A 22668-nucleotide genomic window follows, 5' to 3' on the forward strand; every position below is an offset into this window, starting at 1 on the left:
GCGGGCCTCTCCTATTGCGGAGCACAGGCTCCGGACGCGCAGGCTCAGGGGCCATGGCCCACGGGCCCAGCCGCTCCACGGCATGTGGGATCTTCCCAGACCGGGGCACAAATCCGTGTCCCCTGCATCAGCAGGCAGACTCTCAACCACTGCGCCACCAGGGAAGCCCCTATATTTTTTGATAATGGCCATTCTGATTGAGGTGAGGTGATACCTCATTGTAGCTTTGATTTGCATTGCTCTAATGATTAGTGATGTTGAGCAGCTTTCCATGTGCCTCTTGGCCATCTGTATGTCTTCCTTGGTGAAATGTCTATTTAGGTCTTTTGCCCATTTTTTAACTGGATTGTTTGTTTTTTTTTTGATATTGAGCTCCATGAGCTGTTTGTATATTTTGGAGATTATCCTTTGTCTGTATTTTCATTTGCAACTATTTTCTCCCATTCTGAGGGTTGCCTTTTTGTCTTGTTTATGGTTTCCTTTGCTGTGAAAAACTTTTAACTTTAATTAAGAACCATTTGTTTATTTTTGTTTTTATTTCCGTTACTCTAGGAGGTGGGTCAAAAAAGATCTCGCTATGGTTTATGTCAAAGAGTGTTTTTCCTGTGTTTTCCTTTTAAGAGTTTTATAGTGTCTGGTCTTATATTTAAGTCTCTAATTCATCTGGAGTCTATTTTTGTGTATGGTGTTAGGTAGTGTTCTAATTTCTTTCTTTTACATGTAGCTGTCCAGTTTTCCCAGCACCACTTATTGAAGAGGCTATCTTTTCTCCATTGTATGTTCTTGCCTCCTTTGTCATAAATTAGGTGCCCATGTGCGCGTGGGTTTATCTCTGGGCATTCTACCTCGTACCATTGATCTATATTTCTGTTTTTGTGCCAGTACCATACTTTCTTGATTACTGTAGCTCTGTGGTATAGTTTGAAGTCAGGGAGCCTGATTCCTCCAACTCCGTTTTTCTTTCTCAAGATTGCTTTGGCTATTTGGGGTCTTTTGTGTTTCCCTACAAATTGTAAAATGTTTTGTTCTAGTTCAGTGATAAATGCCATTGGTAGTTTGATAGGGATTGCACTGAATCTGTAGATTGCTTTGGGTAGTATAGTCATTTTCACAATGTTGATTCTTCCAATCCAAGAACATGGTATATTTCTCCATCTGTATATGTCATCATTGATTTCTTTCATCAGTGTTTTATAGTTTTGTAAGTACAAGTCTTTTGCCTCCTTAGGCAGGTTTATTCCTAGGTATTGTATTCTTTTTGTTGCAATGGTAAATGGGAGTGTTTCTTTAATTTCTCTTTCTGATTTTTCCTTGTTGGTGTATAGGAATGCCAGAGATTTCTGTGTATTAATTTTGTAACCTGCAACCTTACCAAATTCATTGCTTAGTTGCAATAGTTTTCTGGTGGCATCTTTAGGATTTTCTATGTATAGTATCAAGTCATCGGCAAACAGTGACAGTTTTACTTCTTCTTTTCCAATTTGTACTCCTTTTATTTCTTTTTCTTCTCTGATTGCTGTGGCTAGGACTTCCAAAACTATGTTGAATATGAGTGGTGAGAGTGGACATCCTTGTCTTGTTCCTGATGTTAGTGGAAGTGCTTTTAGTTTTTCACCATTGAGTATGATGCTTGCTGTGGGTTTGTCATATACAGCCTTTATTATGTTGAGGTAGGTTCCCTCTATGCCCATTTTCTGGAGAGTTTTTATCATAAGTGGGTGTTGAATTTTGTCAAAAGCTTTTTCTGTACCTATTGAGATGATCATATGGTTTTTATTCCTTAATTTGGTAATGTGGTGTATCACACTGATTGATTTGTGTAAACTGAAGAAATCTTGCATCCCTGGGATAAATCCCACTTGATCATGGTGTATGATCCTTTTAATGTGCTGTTGGATTCCGTTTGCTAGTATTTTGTTCAGGATTTTTGTATCTATGTTCATCAGTGATATTGGTCTATAATTTTCTTTTTTTGTGATATATTTTCCTGGTTTTGGTATCAGGGTGAAGGTGGCTTCACAGAATGAATTTGTGAGTGTTTCTCCCTCTGCAATTTTTGGAAGAGTTAGAGAAGGATGGGTGTTAGCTCTTCTCTAACTGATAGAATTCGCCTCTGATGCCATCATCCTGGACTTTTGTTTGTTGGAAGATTGTTAATTATGGTTTCAATTTTATTACTTGTGATAGGTCTGCTTATATTTTCTAATTCTTCCTGGTTCAGTCTTGGAAAATTGTAACTTTCCAAGAATCTGTCCATTTCTTCGTGGTTGTCCATTTTATTGGCATATAGTTGTTTGTAGTAGTCTTATAATCTTTTGTATTTCTGCAGTGTCAGTTGTGATTGCTCCTTTTTCATTTCTAATTTTATTGATATGCGTCCTCTCCCTTTTTTTCTTGATGAATCCGGCTAAGGGTTTATCAATTTTGTTTATCTTCTCAAAGAACAAACTTTTAGTTTTATTGCTCTTTGCTACTGTTTTCTTCATTTCCATTTCATTTATTTCTGCTCTGATCTTTATTACTTCTTTCCTTCTTCTGACTTTGGGTTTTCTTTGTTCTTATTTCTCTAGTTGTTTTAGGTGTAGGGTTAGATAGTTTATTTGAGATTTTTCTTGGTTTTTGAGGTGAGATTGAATTGCTATAAACTTCCCTCTTAGAACTGTTTTTGCTGCATCCCATAGGTTTTGGATCACCGTGTTTTCATTGTTATTTGTTCCTATGTATTTTTTTATTTCTTCTTTGATTTCTTCAGTGTTCTCTTGGTTATTTAATAGTGCACTGTTTAGCCTCCATGTATTTGTGTTTTTTACAGTTTTTTTCCTGTAATTGATTTCCAATCTCATAGCATTGTGGTCAGAAAAGATGCTTGATATGATTTCAATTTTTTTAAATTTTCCAAGCCTTGTTTTGTTACCCAAGATGTGATCTATCCTGGAGAATGTTCCATGTGCACTTGAGAAGAAAGTGTATTCTGTCACTTTTGGGTGGAATGTTCTATAAATATCAATTAGATCTATCTGGTCTATTGTGCCACTTAAAGCTTGTGTTCCCTTATTTATCTTCTGCTTGGATGATCTGTCCATTGGTGTAACTGGGGTGTTAAAGTTCCCTACTATTATTGTGTTACTGTCAATTTCTCCTTTCATGATTGTTAGCATTTCCCTTATGTATTGAGGTGCTCCTATGTTGGGTGCATAAACATTTATAATTCTTATATCTTCTTCTTGGATTGATCCTTTGATCATTATGTAGTGTCCTTCCTTATCTCTTGTAACAGTTTTTATTTTAAAGTCTATTTTATCTGATATGAGAATTGCTACTCCAGCTACCTTTTGATTTCCATTGGCATGGGATATCTTTTTCCATCCCTTCACTTTCAATCTGCATGTATCCTTAGGTCTGAAGTGGGTCTCTTGTAGACAGCATATATATGGGTCTTGTTTTTGTATCCATTCAGCCAGTCTGTGTCTTCTGGTTGGGGCATTTCATCCATTTACATTCAACATTATTATCAATATGTATGTTCCTATTACCATTTTCTTAATTGTTTGGGGTTTGGTTTTGTGGGTCTTTTTCTTCTCTTGTGTTTCCCGCTTAGGGAAGTTTCTTTAGCATTTGCTGTAAAGCTGGTTTGGTGGTGCTGAATTCTCTTAGCTTTTACTTTTCTGAAAAGCTTTTGACTTTTCCATCGAATTTGAATGAGATCCTTGCTGGGTAGAGTAATCTTGATTGTAGGTTTTTCTCTCATCACTTTAAGTATATCCTGCCACTCCCTTCTGGCCTGCAGAGTTTCCACTGAAAAATCAGCCTGATACCCTATGGGGATTCCTTTATATGTTATTTTTTGTTTTTCCCTTGCTGCTTTTAATACTTTTTCTTTGAATTTAATTTTTGTTTGTTTGATTAATATGTGTCTTGGTGTGTTTTTCCTAGGGTTTATCCTGTATGGGACTCTCTGTGCTTCCTAGACTTGGGTGACTATTTCTTTTCCCATGTTAGGGAAGTTTTCAACCATAATCTCTTCAAATATTTTCTCAGACCCTTTCTTTTTCTCTTCTTCTTCTGGGACCCCTATAATTCGAATGTTGGTGTGTTTAGTGTTGTCCCAGAGGTCTCTGAGACTGTATTCAATTCTTTTCAGTCTATTTTTCTTTTTTCTGTTCCTCGGCAGTTATTTCCACCCATTTGCATTCCAGCTCACTTATTTGTTCTTCTGCCTCCGTTATTCTGTTATTGATTCCTTCTAGTGTATTTTTCATTTCAGTTATTATGTTGTTCATCTCTGTTTGTTTGTTCTTTAGTTGTTCTAGATCTTTGTTAAACATTTCTTGTATTTTCTTAACCCATGCCTCCATTCTATTTCTGAGATTCTGGATCATCTTCACTATCATTACTATGAATTCTTTTTCAGGTAGATTGCCTATTTCCTCTTCATTTATTTGGTCTCGTAGGTTTTCACCTTGCTCCTTCATCTGTGACATATTTTTTCGCCATCTCATTTTTTTTTTTTTTTAATGAATGGGATTGTGTTCCTGTCTTACTGGTTGTTTGGCCTGAGGCTTCCAACACTGGGGTTTGTAGGCTATTGGGTAGAGCTGGGTCTTGGTACTGAGGTGAGGAACACTGTGAGACCTCACTCCAATGAATATTCCCTGGGGTGTGAAGGAATATGAGTTTTTAACATAATTCCATTTGGTTTTTATATAACCACTTTGAAAAAGGTTAATCAGCATATTCAGAAGTTTGGAAATTTAAGAACTAATGCCAATGAGAAGGACAAAGTTTCTTTTGTGAATTTTAAGAATTCACTCCAAAATCATCTTTGCACTTCCCCTATCATTATTGTAGTTAATTGTTAATGTCTTTTACCCATAATAAAATGAACAACTGGTGTTCACATATGTTATTATCCAAGCTACCTCTGATGCCTAATATAGGGTTCGTATAAGATAGATGGTCATTAAACATTTGTTGAAAAAGTTAATGCATGAATGAGTAGATGCATGAATGAAAAGATTATAATCATAGAAAGAAGTCTCTAAGTTAGTTAATGATTCTTGCTGGAATTTTCACTTAGAGTATTTTCCTAGTACTTCACCATGCTTAGTCTCTTTTATTGTAGATTTTAATATTATGACACTAAATTCAGTCACAATTACACTTGTTTAATAAGTGAAAGAGGATAGATTCCAATTGATTTGGCCTTTTGTGGTCTAAAATGTCTTTGCTCGTAGATCTTATTTGCTAATGCATCATATGCCTTTAGTAACAGAAACTTTTTCAAATTCTCCTTTTGAGCAAAAATATTTGGCACAAATGAGACAAATTTGTATGGAAACACAAAAAACCCTGAACAGCCAAAACAATATTAAGAAAGAAGAACAAAGCTGGAGGTATCACACACCATGATTTCAAACTACACTACAAAGGTAAAGTCATCTAAACAGTATGGTACAAAAAGAGATACACAGATCAATGGAAGAGAATAGAGATCCCAGAAATGAACCCACAGTTATATGGGCAATTAGTCTACAACAAAGGAGGCAAGATTATACAATGGGGAAAAGATATTCTTTTCAATAGATGGTGCTGGGAAAAATGGACAGCTATAAGCAGAAGAATCAAACTGAACTACTCTCACACACCATGCACAAAAATAAATTCCAAATGCATTAAAGACTTAAATGTAAGACCTGAAACCATAAAAAATCTAGAAAACATAGGCAATACTGTCTTTGACATCAGTCTTAGCAAAAAATGTTTTTGAATGTGTCTCCTCAGTCAAGGGAAACAAAAACAAAAATAAATAAATGGGACTACACCAAACTAAAAAGCTTTTGCACAGCAGAAGAAACTATCAACAAAATGAAAAGGCCACCAATGAATGGAAGAAGATATTTACAAATGATATATTTGATAAGGTGTTAATATCCAAAATATACAAAGAACTCAACATAGAAACTCAACATTAAAAAAAAAAGCAACCTGATTTTAAAATTGGCAGAATATTGTAATAAACATTTTCCAGAGAAGACATATAGATGTTCAAAAGGGACATGAAAAGATGTTCAACATCAGTAATCAGTAGGAAAATGCAAATCAAAGCCACAATGAGATATTATCTCATACCAGTCAGAATGCCTATTATCAAAACTACAGCAAATAAGGAGTGTTATCTAAGATGTTAAAAAAGAGGAACCCTTGTGCACGGTTGGCGGGAACATAAATTGGTACAGCCAATATGGAAAACAACATGGAGATTCCTCAAAAAATTAAAAATAAAACTACCATACAATCCAGCAATTCCACACCTGGGTACTTATCCGAAGAAAACAAAAACAGTACTTAGAAAAGATATATGCATCCCTATGTTCATTTCAACATAATTTACAATAGCCAAGAAATGGAAGAAACTTAAACACCCATCATAGATGAATGGATAAAGAAGAGGTGGTGTATATATATATATATATACATAATGGAATATTACTCAGCCAAAAAAAAAAGAATGAAATCTTACAATTTGTGACAACATGGATGGACCAAGAGGGTATTATGCTAAGTGAAATAACTCAGACAGAGAAAGGCAAATACTGTATTATTTCACTTATATGTGAAATCTAAAAAAACAAAACAAATATAACAAAACAGAAACAGAGTTATAGATACAGAGAAAAAACAGGTAGTTGTGAGGGGATGGGGGTGGTGGGGAGGAAAGAAGTAGGTGAAGGAGATTAAGAGGTACAAACTTCCAGATTCAAATAATGAGACATGGGTATGAAATGTACAGTGTGGGGAATATAGTCTATAACTATGTTATATATTTGCACAGTGAAATATCATTTTTTTCCAACTAGCTTTCCATCACAAGTCAAAAGTCTTTGAACTTATGAGTAAGCTTCATAGCCTTAAAGTGGTGAGTGTTTTTCCAGAAGGTTTTCAGATTTTTTTAATGCCTGCCTTTACTGGACTTGGTTCAAAATTTTCTAATGGGAAGCATACTTTAAACAGCCTTGATTCCATGTTTTTAATATATTATTTTACTTTATTGCTATTCCCTGAGAGCACTTACAATCAACATATTTTTTAAAGTTTTATATTTGGTAATATTCTGTTGGTTCTTTGTTTCCTGTTATAATGGGCTTTCAAATATTAAGCAAATTAGCAGATTTTCCAAACACACACATCTATACAGGACAGAGTGATATTAGAAGGTTCCTGAAATTAATTAATACAATGTAAATGCTTTCTGCATTACCCATTTGCTGCATAGAAAGTGAGGAAAATTGCCAATGGGTTTATTTTAGGGAGAAAACTACTATTTTGAAATAAAATACCAAGTTTACCACATCAATCCTATTTTATTCTTAATCATGTTCAATTTGGGAGTATCCTCTTACATTTATATATAAGGAAATGATGTAAGGAGCTGACCTATTATTTTCAAAGACAAAGGTTATCATACACAAAATAAATAACTTTTTCTAGTTTATCTGTTCACTACAAAGTTTTTAATGAATTAACACTTTTTATAGTCTCATTAAATGTACATGTTTAAAGTGCTTAACAAAATAATGCCATGTTTAAAGTTTAACTGCCTTAAGCATAACGCTGTCCATGCTACTCCTATTTCCTTCATCCTTGCTTGGGAAGGATATTTGGTCACACATACTCCTACACACATAGCTCAGTTATTCACCCTGATCTCAGAGCTCTTCTTTCCACCTCCCATCTATTTTTTATTATTATTCCAGGTTTCTTCCTCTTCCTTCCTTCCTCCCCACCCACTCAACCCAACTACCCACTGAAATCCTGAGTTCTGCTCTTCAGTAGTTTTTCCAAATTAGCACTTTCCTCCGTTTCCCTTCAGCAATATTTTGCATGCCTAATTCCTCCTTAGAGACCACTTGTTCATCTTAGCTCTACAATCATTCTCCAATTTCTGCTTATCTCACGAGAGATTTAGACAGCTCCATGCTCTTCCATTTTCCATTCCATAACAAAACATTTCTTTGGAAGGTGTGGCCAAGAATCCCCAAAAGCAAGTTCAGTGAACCAGTACCGTAAGAAGGCTTTGTAGCAGATGAGAAATTTTGCAAAGCTGTGGTCACACTAAAGTGCATTATGGCTAATGCCTAGCTGATTGCATTTTCATTTGTAAATATGGCAATACTGCCAAGAACATGAATCAGGCTTACATATGACAGCAGGTTACCTAGGATTCCATGCTGTTACAAAGCTCTTCTGAAAGACCCTTGATAATTGGGGTGTGGAGTGATGCTATAGTCAACACTTTCTAAATGGTTTTAAAAATAAATTATATACAAGGGGTGTGAAAAATGTACCTCTATAATTTCACTTTTTTTCAACAATGACTTCAGATTGTTTCCATTTAAATTACAAATGAAATTTCATTATTAATCTTTAGATGCTGTAAAATAAACTAAGTTATTCATCTAGTCACTTGTTCAATAAATATTTACTGAATACCAGCTATGTGGCAAACACAGTTCAACATAAGTTGAGTATCAAAAAAGTCTTGGTTTTCAACTTACCATGAGCCATACGATGAAACCAGTAGTAACCAAAGTCAACTCCCAAGAAAGTTAAATACCAAGTCCATGGAGAATCCCAAGGCAAACTGATAAGCCTGTAGTTCTCCCAGATATAAATGTAACTGGTCAGTTCAATGCTCCTGGAAAACCAACTGGAAAGATACAATGTATAAGCAATGATTATACTATATTTTAGATGTAAAATTATGCTAAACCATTTTAGATAATATTTAAAAATTAATATGTTCATACATAAAAATAAAATCCTTTCCCCCTTTCTCTTGGCTTCTTACTGCTCTATCATACCTTTGAAGAGGCTCAATTTCCTTGGTATCAAAATGATTCACATGATGTTTCCTTTTGCATAACAGGCATCATGGATGTCAACTATTCCCCTATTTCATGGAATTGAGGAAGTTCCCTTTATATGTCTCTTAAAAATACTTTTCATGGAAACCATATAACATAAAAATGACAAAACTATGACTTATTTTCTGTGACTGTCATTTCTAAATCTTAGTAAAGAACACAAGAAGGGTGCTTTTTAAAGGAAATGTAAAAAGTAGAAAATTATAAATAGCATATTTTTTAAAGGGACTGCAAAATGACTACTGCCTTAAAATATATTAATCCCATAAAGTTTGCCTTTAAAGTTTCTTCTGACTGACTCTATTCTCTCTTCCTGTCTAGTCCCTCCTCTCTTTTACACACACACACACACACACACACTCTATGTTTTCTAGATATTATTCTTAAGACTACAAATTGGATTCTCATAGCATATCAGTATTTCTTACAGTAATATAAACTATGGATCTCAAAATATAAGGGAATAATTTTTCCCTAGAAATAAACAATTGTTTTTAAAACCCAGACAGCATATCTCTTACCACATATTCTACCAAGCTTCTATAAATTCTTATGTCAAGAAATTTCAAAAATATACATAATATACTTCAATTTTATAAAGAGTAGTATTTTTTCTTTTAAATCTCCTGTGATCAAATTTAGGATCAGACTCAAGATAATCATTCCTTTTATCACTTTTATAGATATGATTGAACTGACTTTTTCATTAATATTTTTCACTCATATGTAAAATGAATTATTCTACTTAATAAAGATTTATTTATAAACCATGAACAAGTGAGAAAGTTCTGAAATATTCTAACTTTAAATAAAAGTCAAAGAAGCAGCTCATTAGTTTATTGTTAAAATTCATTATTTCACTAGTATTTCCCTTTACATAGTCATCATCTATGAATTAGCATGTTACTGGTTTTGTTGGAGACCCAGATGTTTACTTTTAATCTAATGTTGACATTAGTTATGATATGACTTTAACTGTGATTTAAAAACTTTAAAATTGTCTCACATTTTGAATCCTTCAAGTTATTATTTAATCAGTAACATAAAACACTAGGCTTCTTCACAACAGCATTAATATAAGTAACTAATAGAAATGCCAAATACCTACACTTTGAAAAAGGATTACACATCATCAGATCTTAAAACTCAGTTTTCAATTTAAGATTACTCTAGGTTTGTAAATTGGTCCCCATACACGGAGGGTAAGAAGAAACTAAAGAAAGAGACAGAACACTCCAGACTGGGAAGTGGCAGTTTTAACAAACAAGGAACTTAGAGAGGAGGTTTGTGTTCTGTGGCTGCAAGACATGTAAATGTCCATACTCACACTCCAGAATGTTAAAATTTTCTAGAAAGGTCTTAACTGGGTTCAAGTCACTTATTCAGTCCAGATGGTCTCAACAACACCTTACTCTCTCAAGACTGCATCCTTGAAACAGCTGTTAGCATGGGACTGTAGGTGGAACTTACATTCCATGGACAGGGGAGAGAGTAAGGGAAAGGGGAAGGGGAAGTAAAGTTCAGCTTATAGGTCAACCAGGGTCGCATCCTCTCCACGACCTCCTCCAACAATTATATGGCTGGAAAGAGCAATTTTGTCCTTAATTGTGAGTCCTTGATCCAAGGAGACTATCTACCCAGCACCCCTGTCACAACTCAGGCAATGCCCTGAATACTTCCAGAATCCCCTGTCAAGTGGCCCTGAGCCTGCTTTCAGGACTGCATGGGCCTCTTTCCTGGTCCAGGCCTCCAGAGGGTCCACCTATGCATGCGTGTAAAGTCCTCAACATGACAAGGTAGACAAAAGTGGCTTCATTGGACGTGTAGACAGAGCTGGGACGAGCAGTCTGGGGTGTGCACACACAGGTGTGTGAGGTCCCTCATGAGACAGCACAGGCCATGGGCCAGGGGCTTTCACCCTGTTCTAGAACTCTGAGGAATCCAAGAATTTGAAATTTGAAATGTGTCTTCCAATTTGTCATCCAGGTTATTTATCAGGGTAGGGGGAATAAAACGAATTTTATTTTAAAGCATGTTAGCTTGGTTGGTAATTCTTACACATCTAGACTAAGGCTTCTGAACAGTGTCATTACTGACATTTGGACAAGATAATTCTTTGTAGTAGGGGTCTGTCCTGTGAAAACTATTACCCAAACTATGAAACCTTATAATTGCTCCTTAATACTCATTAGTAGAGGATTAACCACATAAAATTCAAGTTTTAGGGAAAAAAAATGGTGAATAATATCAATCTTATATGATTATAACTTATTATTACTTAATTTTTCTAAAACAGAAATTCTAAAGTTAGACACTGCTGCTATTTGGGCCAGATGATCCTTTGCTGTGGGGGCCTATCCTGTGCTTTGTAGGAGGTTTAGCAGCATCCCTGGCCTCTGCCCACTAGATGCCAGTAGCACAGCCCTCCACCCAGGTGTGACAACAAAATGTCCAAATGTCTCCCAGGGGCAAAACTGCCCCAGTTGATAACCCTAAAAAAGACTGATCTAGAAAGAAAAAATTAAAACTTAGGAAAATGCAATAGAAAGTTGAAATAATCTAGATTTTTTTATATCCGCTTTACTACATGGTGTCAAAGCAGGTCAATTCATGGATTCATTCAGTCATTCAAAAAATTCATATTAAGTGCCTGCTAGGTTCCAGGCACAGCACAAGAAAGGGAGGACACACTGGTGAAGAGGGCAAATACAGCCACCTGCCTCATCAATGTCCCACCAATTCAGTATCTCTTTTTAAAGCTGCTATCTTTCTTGTCAGTTTTCTAGTGACAATTGAAATAGGCTTTCAGATAACAAAACTTCAATAATAGAAAGAGGGTCCCTGGAAAACTTCCATGTGTAAAACAAAAAGAACCTGCTTGTAATTGAAATACTTTATTTCCTGTACAGGTGCCAGGTCTTGAGCAGACACCCAATTTATTATTCTGTCAACTTACTTATTAGGGTTGACACAAATCGAGCTGAAATATGCCTTACATACTACAGGCAAGGCTGTTTCTTTTTTTTTTTTTTTCACACCTTAGCACAAAGCCAAACTTTCCTCAAGGTGAAGGGAAAGAGTGGAGAAGCTGTGGGAATTAAATTCCCGGTTCTCTATCAGCAAGATGAATATGATCCTCTTCCATCATAAATGGGAAAAAACAGCCATGGAGTGCCCACAACTAAAAACAATTCGGCAAGAGATACACCTGGGAAATGATTATCAAGCTCTGGAAAGCCCTTGATTGCAGGAAATAGCACCTATATTTTCAAAAATGTTCCCACCAGACCTTGAATCATAACACTAACCCTCTTCCTCTTTCTCTTCCCAATTCCTTCATTCTCTCCCAGCCCCCAATCCCAGCATATGACTCTGCACTCTGGAATTCAAATGACAACTCTAACCCCTATCCTGTAGAAAGAGACATATGTAATATGCATATATAGTGAGCTTACTTTATCATGTGGAGATGGAAATTAGGTAGCACAGGGGCTTTGAATAACCAAATGCTAGATCCGTTTTATTCATTAAGTTTAAATGCAAGACTGAGAAAATAATCTAAATATAAGGAGGCATTAGACTCCTCTAATTAACAACCTGTATGTATAGAGACTCCCCTCCCATTTTGTCCTATATTCTTTATAAATTCCCCCCAAATAGCTATTTCTCTTGGGTCTGAAGTATATCTTCTGGCAAATGAAAGACAGTTAATTTTTCATGTGTTTTATGTAAGCTTTTCTGTCCACACTAGAAATCTGTCCTGTCAGACTGGTGGTTGCCAAGGGGGAGGGGGTTGGGGGAGGGATGGAATGGGAGATTAGGGTTAGCAGATGTGAGCTTTTATATATAGAATGGACAAACAACAAGGTCCTACTGCATAGCACAGAGAACTATATTCAATATCCTATGATAAAGGAAAAGAATATTTTTAAAAAGAATGTATATGTGTGTGTGTGTGTGTGTGTGTGTGTGTGTGTGTATGTATAACTGAATCATTTTGCTGTATAGCAGTAATTAACACAACACTGTAAATCAACTACACTTCAATAAAAATAAAATCTGTCGGGCTTCCCTGGTGGAGCAGTGGTTGAGAGTCCGCCTGCCGATGCAGGGGACACGAGTTCGTGCCCCAGTCTGGGAAGATCCCACATGCCGCGCAGCGTCTGGGCCCGTGAGCCATGGCCACTGAGCCTGCGCATCCGGAGCCTGTGCTCCGCAACGGGAGAGGCCACAACAGTGAGAGGCCCGCATACCGCAAAAAATAAAAAATATAAAATAAAATCTCTCCTGTCAATGTTTACTGACTGTAAAATCTGGTAAGATACCAAAATAGTATTCCAGTACTGATGGTGGATTTTTAAAAATATAAAGTTACCTTATAATGTTGAAATTTTTCAATAATCAATAAATGAGAATAAGTATTTGAGGATTGAGAATTACAAAGCTAATCTGTTATCAAAGTCATCTGAGTGTGAATGTTCCCATCATCGAAAGTAGAGAAAGGTAACACTAGACAGGTCGTTCACCATCTCACTATCTCTCAGCTAATTTGACATGAGAGCATTAGGCTGAATGGACCTTAAAATTATCTAGCTCTCAAAATACTCTCATGCTCTAATCATTAATCAAGCAAATGAAATTTGATGTAAGGCTCTCATTGCAAACTGTTAAAATTTCAAAGCAACTTTCAGAGTAAGTTGAATTACGTACTCAGTGTTCACAGACGTCTGCCAACTTGTACTATTTTATAACTGTCATTAGAGAAATTTGGCCAGATTATGCAAAATTGAAAAAAATAAATTAGACTTTTTATTTCTAAAAATCTTATCATAAATTAGAAAATAAACCAATATTTAAATGAGATCATTTGAAATACCCTTACAAGTTTCACGAAGTTATAAATAAATTAATATATATATAACAATATGTTATATATATAATTATATATATATTGATATTTCTGATAAATTGCGTTGTTTACTTCTAAATCTCTTATACCTGGCCCAGGAACTTGCACTCTCTATCTGTAAAGCTACTGCCACTTTTGCTCCATCTAGTGGAATATTGATTTTTGCTCAGTAATAACAAAATACATAACACAAGCTCTACCTTCTGTAGGCAGACATTTGTACTGCTATTTCCTACTGTGAAATGACATTTATGAAACAATCACTTAATTTAATTTCTTTTTAAAACAACCGCAAAACCATAGACTTTTGTAAACACAATGTGGTAGATCTGGAAGAAGTAAATGTGCTACATTTTTTACTTTGCAAGAAGTAAATTACTTCAAGTAATTCAATTACTCTACTGAATAAGCACGCAAAGCCAGACTAATAAGTGCAAGGAAGCTTGCATTCATCATTTGGGAATGATAGTCTAAGAGCTAGCTCTGAAGTCACACCATTAATAACAAAGTCTATTTATAAGGTTTCTAAGGTAAAAGTTAAGGGGACATGTAAAAGTTAAGGGGGCATTCTCTCTAGCAAAAATAACTAACAAACCAGCAGATTTTTTAGATATATTTTGTTTGCATGGGGTGTTCGTTTCATAATTTTCTAAGTTAATAAAAATATGTTAATATTCATAATAAAATACCATTATTAACATTACATAAATAAATTTATCTCTTACTTAGGACAATGAATAACTGTTGACTAAAGTCATCATCCCAAATGACAGGTACTTGTTTGTCAGAAGCCCACGTTGCCAAAAACAGTATTGCCTCTGCTACTAAAGTCTAGTGGAAAAATGCAGTACACAATTTTCCTTTATTCTCTAGTCCCACCCCAAGGAGTCAAAAGTATCTCAAAGAAGTTTAATATCCTCCTCTTTAATTTTTTTTTTTTTTTTTTATGAATTGAAACTTTCTTGTCAGGAGTGGAAAATTCCATGGCAGTCATGGCCAGTAAAACTGTAGATACCTTTGGTCTAACACTGCAGACCTAGTTCCACAGTAAAAATTGGCAGGGACCCATGTGTATTAAAAGTAGAGTGTCCCCAACTCATTTGAAAATTTACCTACTTAAATTATCCCTCCAACCTATTGCAATTTGATTTATAATCTGCTGTTCAACAGAATAAATGAACCCATTAAAAACAAACATACTGTAGATATTTATATCAGGAATAAAATTTCTCTGGGGAGGATGCAATTTATGAAAGCAGAAATATTGGAAGGAAGTAACAAATTGAAGTCCCGATTTTCTAATGAAGGATTGGAAACTGAGCTCTGCTTCAACAAGCAAGAAAAAAAAAGACGTAATTATTTTTCACTCATTAGCATTTCAGTCAGCAGAATATTTCAGAAGTTTCAGATAGATTTTTAAAAATTGATTTAGTCAATATTTTGTTTAGTTTAACTTTTTATAGTGACAAATGCAAGTAATTGATAGAAAGGCAGATTATCTGCATATGATACAATGCATTTAACTACAATAAATACACATATCTGTCAATAATTTCAGGACTACATTCTGACTAGGAAGTCTGCCTACTGGATTCCAGAAGAGCAAAACAGATGCAGGCCTGCCCAGAATCTGGTTCTTAGGACAGATGGACTTTTATTACATATCATGGTCTGTCCGACAGGCTTGTAAACAAGGTACAATCTTGTCTATGATGAATATTTTCCTTACATAAAGATTTGAAAAGATACACATATATCTTTTCCATCAATATGGTAAGTATGCTACCAATCTTCAAGGTACTTTGACTTTTATGTAATAACGAAATTGAGATCCTCAAATAAACATTGTTTTTCCTCAAAGTCTGCACACAGCATTTCCATTACATGAATGGCAAAGTGGAAAAACATGTTCATGGCTGCACTTTGATTTCCCCAACTTCTTTTTGCAGAGGCCACATGCCTATTTCAAATTATTATCCAAAGTATAATTCCTCACAAAGGGATTAACAAATGGTATACTACCATTTTTCTTGCAATCATGTATTTTAAGGACGTGGCAAGCCCCTGTTGTTGGTATAGAAAGTGAAATTAGTCCCTCGGAGAGGGTATGATCAATGCCGTGTTAATCTAACCTTCAGCTGTTAACGATTTGCAGGAGGATTCCCCTTGATGCTGTGGCTTCAACTGAAATATTGTTCTAAGAGTTTCTGTCAAATCCCCCTTCTCGTCTTGTGCTGAAAGGGGATTGAGGGGCGTGCATCCTGAGGATCAGCTTTCTCTGCCTATATCTATGAATTTTTTTAATAGCAACAAAGTAAATGAAAATATTTTAAAATTTTATTTTCAAATAATTAGCTTTGCTGAGATCTTTCACATAAGACTATGAAAGATAAAATTCTTTATAAAACTTACAAAGTTATCCACATTTCATAATTTAGGATTGTGAACAAAAAAGAAGGAAGATGCTGTTCTCATTCAAAATACAACTATAGAAAAATATGCTCCAAATTCAAGTTCACAACCTTTTCCCTTTCTTTCAAAAGGCACCAGAGTTCACAGCTTGTGTTAGCTTAAGGAGTGTTATGAGTAGTGGGATGTGAAGAAAAAGAACTGCAGGCTTATCCCTGAAGGACTGGTTTGTTTTGTTTTCTCTCTCTCTCTCTCTCTCTCTTTCTCTCTCTCTCTTTCTCTCTCCCCCCCCCATTTTCCTTATATTTGGGGGTTTCTTTTTTAGCAGAAATATCTATTTACTCATTGGGTCTCCTGTTAGAACTCTGTACCTTTTTTTTTTCTTTTAATCACAGTGTTGAACAGAAATAGAGTACTGAGGATACAGTTTATATTTCTAGTTGTTACAATATTATAAGAGAAGAATCTAATCTCACTGTGACCAAAGTCAAACTTAAAAAAGTAAAAGAAATGCTGAAGCATTCATTCAACTTGATGTCTCCCTGAGTTCTTAATAAATTCATTCCAGCTCAACAAAATATGTGATCCATAATTGTACCTGCAGGGCACTTCTCAGTTATCAAGTTATTTTGACAGTTCATCAACCGTCCAATTTCCATAAACCTATACACTTAACTTTCTCAGAGTGAATTATTGTAACCAACTGGGTATTTTTCAATATCCAAATATACATGTCCCTTGAGTATGTTGAATGTATTTCTTGTTCAGTTCTATTCAAGGGAGACATGAAATAGAGGAAATTATGGGTAGTTGTAAACTCTTAATTAGAGTATTCTGGAAATTAACTGAGAATAATTTGAGATATTATTCTCTGATTCTGACAGGAATGTGCAACCATATGAGTAGTTTTTTAGAGACTCTTTTATGATGACTATTACTATTATTATTTAATAACTATTATCCTACCTTTTTCATAGTAACATTTATGAAAAATATTTTACATTTAGGTTTTAAACAATTTAATGCAATTATATGAAATTATTTTACCTTTCCTCAGATATCATTAAGTTTTCATTTTATTTTTAAAAAATCCACCTTGGTTTCCCACTGGGCGGTTCGTACAAACATTCCAAAGCAATGAGCACTGGTTAGAAGTAAAGCTCTTAAAACAGTAAAAGAAGCAATGGGTGGGAAGCAGGAATGAGAACATTCTTCAGCAACGCAAAGCACAGACTTCTAAGGGAATCTTCCCTCACCCTCTGCTCTTTGGAAAACTCTCATATACTGAAGAGCCTTCCATTCATTGGTATCTCCTCTAAACACATTACAATTTACTTTCTAAACAGTAGTAGGTCATTTATTGTTTACTGTTTTTTGGTCCCTTCATCCTCAGACTTCACCATCAACATAACACTACAGGAATGTTAGGTGTTTTTATTTTAAAAAATCGACCATGTATCAGACAACATTCCAGGCATAGGAGTTAAAACTAAAAGAACACCTCTGTTTCTCAAGTTGCATGCAAGCCTGCAGGAAGGGCTGGGAGGCAAACAGGTGAGTTTAATATCATGTGACAATTCTATTATGGGGTAAGCACAATACTCCACAGCGAATAGAGCCCATAGTAAAGTGGTGCCTAAAATAGGGTTGGAAAACAGGCAAGATTTGCTGAAGAGTATGACTCTTTAAGAGAAGTCTATGCTTGTGAGACTTAAGAAATGAATGGGAGTTGGCCACTCGGATGACCACGTGAGACATCTGGGTAATGGCAAGTAGCAGAGTATGGAGGGAACAACTACTGCAAAGGGGGAAGAAGAAAGAAGGGACCAGAAGCAAAGCTGGATAAACAAAGGCCTCCATAGATCAGGCAAGAAATATTCCTCAGGCTATAAGGAACCTATGAAGAGTTTCCACCAGATTCACATTATGGAAATGTCTGGCTGTAGATGAAGTAGGACTAGAGACAATGATACCACTTAAGAGACCACTGTAGTAATCCAGAGCTTTGTATGACTTTGAGTAGGGAGTGTCTGCACCCCAGATTGCTACAGCATGTGAATTTACCTGAGGCCAAATTAATTTTCCAGTAGATAACTAGAACATCACTCAGGCCTGGGACTAGCGTAATACAAGTAAAGCACTTGTCTTGGGCACAAAATTTAAGAAGGCACCAATAAATTCAGTAATTAAGATAAATAATACTTACAGCAATATTTTTAATAACAAATGTAAAAAATCCATGATGAACGAAACATCAAAAAGTTAAATAAGGACAGTAACTGAGTTCTTTGGGGATGTATGTGAAAATAGACCAATTCCCCATACAACAGGTTTCTTTTCCATCTTACTTGGAGAATTTCAGTTTATTCACTCAGTGTTGCTAACCAGCTAACTCACCTCGGAAGCCGAGACAGAACACCGGCTGATATGGATGTTAAGACATCGTCCAAAGGACCTGATGGCTTCCCTTTGCGAATCCAGCTGACAACCAGTTCAAGCAGCATCAAGGAAATGAAATATGGAGTTGCCTGGAAAGGAAATTGCAGAAAAGAGATGCTATTGTGCTCGGTATGAAATTCTTCCAAGTTTCCTGATTAGTCATTCCCAAAGTGGGAGGCCCAGAGTGATAGTTCATAGCAGAAAAGGTATATGCCTATCCTAGAGGATCATTTCCTCCCAACAGGCAAAGAAATCTGATTATTTCAGACACGCACTAAACAGATGCTCAAATTCTATCATCCAGTTTGGACATGAAATATAACTATAGATGTAACGACGATAATTCTGCCAAGAAAATAAAAAGATTAGGCAGGATGTGTTTCAAGTTAGATCTAAAAAAATACATTTGAAAAGAAGTGCAATAATCAGAAGTCTATTATCTACATGCCTAAGGCCCACTTTAAAAGGCTTTCCTTAAGGATGCACATGATTCTAGTTTTTCATATTAGAATTACAGGAATCACAAAATTGAAACTGTAAGAACAAAATATTTGCTTCTGAGAATTTCAGAGAATGAGGTCATTTTAAATGCTTGTTTTAGGCATCAAGTTTTATTCATACAGTATTTTTTTTATATCACAGAAAAAAATTCTTGTCATCCACAATTGATGACAAATATTGGACTAGGTTTGGTATCATAATATTAAAAAAATGATTTATGAAGATGCGAGTACCACATTTTTTTCTTTAAAAAATCAGAAAGAAGGAGTGATATCAAATCCTGAAAAAGTTATAGGTTTCACTCATTTGGAAGCTGATCATGAGTACTGAAGTTTTCTAAACTGAACTCCCAAGAACATATTCTCTGATGTCATTTTCTTTTCTATTTCTGATCTCAACTAGTAAGTGTTGTAAGAACAACTTTGACAGGGTGGGGAACTTAAACATTCAAGTTCTAATTCTGGATATTTCCACTTCCAATCATAGGCAGGAACCGGAAGTGCAACATGCCTCTGAACACCTGAGTTTCAAAGAAAACTTGGTTTAAGCTGAGACTTGGGAAGTCAGGGTTGAACTCAGTCAGCTGTGTATTCATTCTGCAGAACTATGCTGCTAAAATAATGAGCAAATCGTTCCTGGAAGGTGGTAGACAAATTTTCCCTTTAGAAACACAACTGTTACAAAGTTTAGTGATGTCACATAACCACTAGCTACTGAGCTTCTAACAGCTAAATTTGTAAGGCCACTGTGTCCAGGAAAACTTTTTTAAAGTTTTATCATAGTCTGGAGTAACATATCAGAGAAGACAAGTTTAATAGGAGAAGATGTTCATGCATACTGCGTGGAGGTTCAATTCAAGTGGAAATTCTACTTTTGCCCCATGCTTTTTTTTTTTTTTTTTTTTTGCGGTATGCGGGCCTCTCACTGTTGTGGCCTCTCCCGTTGCGGAGCACAGGCTCCGGACGTGCAGGCTCAGCGGCCATGGCTCACGGGCCCAGCCGCTCCACGGCACGTGGGATCTTCCAGGACCGGGGCACGAACCCGTGTCCCCTGCATCGGCAGGCGGAATCTCAACCACTGCGCCACCAGGGAAGCCCGCCCCATGCTTTTTTGAAACTATTATTTTTTATTAGAATTATCTGAAGAATGGACATGAACGAAACCCTAAAATGTGTTTAACTTCTTATTAAGAGAAAAGCAAGAGTAGCCTCTTCCCAGAGAGTCTCACCCGTTTTTGTTTTTTTAACATCTTTATTGGAGTGTAATTGCTTTACAATGCTGTGTTAGTTTCTGCTGTATAACAAAGTGAATCAGCTGTACATATACATATATCCCCACATGCCCTCCCTCTGCATCTCCCTTCCACCCTCCCTATCCCACCCCTCCAGGTGGTCACAAAGCACCGAGCTGATCTCCTTGCGCTATGCGGCTGCTTCCCATTAGCTATCTGTTTTACATTTGGTAGTGTATATATGTCCATGCCACTCTCTCACTTCGTCCCAGTTTACCCTTCCCCCTCCCCGTGTCCTCAAGTCCATTCTCTACATCTGCATCTTTATTCTTGTCCTGCCCCTAGGTTCTTCAGAACCTTTCTTTTTTTTTTTCAGATTCCATATATATGTGTTAGCATACGGTATTTGTTTTTCTCTCTGACTTACTTCACTCTGTATGACAGACTCCAGGTCCGTCCACCTCCCTGAGAAAACCATAATTCAAACAGAGTCATGTACCACAATGTTCAGTGAAGCTCTGTTTACGATAGCCAGGACACAGAAGCAACCTAAGAGTCTCACCTTTTGAACATAATCAGGCACCTCTTCCAGGGTTTCAAATGACGTTTCATTGGGTTTCATCACGTAAAACATCATGCGAATTCCCTGGGAAACCGAAACATCCTGTTGGGCTTCTGGGTTCTTCATCTCTGCCCTTGTCTGAGTCCCAGCAGGAGAGTATTTGTGATTCTGTGGTTGAAGCCAGAGGCTGAACAAAGAGGACGAGATGTGCTGCACAGATCAAGCCCTTTGTCAGAGAACAGCTAAAAACAAAGCGCCACAGAGCACAGCCAACAGCAGATTCTGTGTGGAGAGACAGGAAAATACAAGGATCAATCAGGAACGAGTTCAGAGTTCAGGGACGCTGTCCCAGAAACAGTGCACTTGAGGAGGGGGAGGGGAGGAAGGGCTGCTGCCCAAATCAAGGATAAACAGTGGAGTCTGGCAGCAGGTGGAATAATTTATCATTAAAAAAGAAAAAAGACAAACAAACAAAACCACATGATACCTCCTTGGAAAGGAGAAGAAAAAAAGTGATAGCAGGTGAAAGTTCGCTCTGAAAAAGTGGGTGGAAATTCAAAACTCGAATCACATGAGGAAAATACATTTTTTTCTCTCCCTTTTGAAATTCACATTGTGTTCAGGTTTGTAGTCTCCCCAGAGTCACATTTCCTGAAAAGCCAAGGTGTTCTAATCTCACTTAATAAGACTAAGCTCAAAAGTCAATAAGCACTGAATATATCTTACTGGTGACTGCCTATATATTTCTGGATGTGTATCATGTTAATGTCTGAATGTTTGAAAACCAATTTAGGGGCATGTAGCTTCTTGCATGATTTGCATTGTTTAATGGATCTCAACTATTCACATCTGTATTCTTCTTAGCACTAACGGGGACTCTGAAGAAGCTGTTAAGATGCTGCTGAGAGACCTTTTCTGTTTTCCAGGAGGAGTATACGTTGACTGTGCCTCTTAGGTAGACCAGAAGGCCCTTAACTGGTTGCATCACCAGTGAGTAAGCAGAGCTTTCCTGATTAGCCCTCCACCTAGAAAAGCTGTGGTCATGCTTTGGCTACCACCTCATCTTTTAAAAATGTTTATGTAGATTTAATTAGATTATTAATACATGATTGTTTTAGGAGAAATAAGTAGACACTATAGATAAGCAACAAGTAAGTTACTACCCAGAGACACTACTAACATTTTGATATATGTATAATCAGTTCCACTGTCATATGACATACTTGTTGCTAAAAATCACTGCACTATGCAAGTTTGTGCAATAAAAACCATGGGGCTAATGAGAAAAATAGGATTAGAGTGCAATACTCAAAAATGTCTTAATGGTCCACAAGGAGAAAAAAATAGGAACCTAATAAAAATGGTAGCACACTTTTACACATGCATGTGTCGACTTAAAAAAAAATGCACAACATGAGAGTTGCAAGTTAAGTTTTATCTGTGGCAAAATGAGGACTAGAGCCCGGGAGACAGCACTTCAGATAGCTCTGAAAAACTGCTCCAAAGACGTAAGGGGGAAGGTCAGTATACATGTGATTTCAGCAAGGGGTGTACATGCAATCAAGCACATAGTTTTTGTAGAAGGTTTCTGCTAGTCTCGTGATGGTTACTGCTAGTCACGAGGAACAGAAGTTGCCATACAGGATTTTAGTGCTTTTCTAGATATGAGGAGATACAAGAATTGGGCTCATAA

At 36.2% G+C, this 22668-nt stretch overlaps 1 protein-coding gene across 1 annotated transcript in view; it reads right to left on the bottom strand.

Annotated features, from left to right (window-relative positions):
• Window positions 1-21217, bottom strand: part of AGMO (alkylglycerol monooxygenase) — a 328631-nt gene extending 307414 nt beyond the window's left edge. The window contains exons 1-3 of the mRNA XM_030857150.2: window positions 20976-21217; window positions 18640-18770; window positions 8556-8707 (exon numbers count right to left, since the gene is read on the bottom strand). Of these exons, the coding sequence (XP_030713010.1) occupies window positions 8556-8707; window positions 18640-18770; window positions 20976-21101 (409 nt within the window). The 5' untranslated portion in view covers window positions 21102-21217. The remainder of the gene's footprint in view (window positions 1-8555; window positions 8708-18639; window positions 18771-20975) is intronic.
• Window positions 21218-22668: the final 1451 nt, after the last annotated feature.

This window comes from Globicephala melas, chromosome 9 (assembly GCF_963455315.2).
Source record: "Globicephala melas chromosome 9, mGloMel1.2, whole genome shotgun sequence".
In the NCBI taxonomy this organism is placed as follows: domain Eukaryota; kingdom Metazoa; phylum Chordata; class Mammalia; order Artiodactyla; family Delphinidae; genus Globicephala; species Globicephala melas.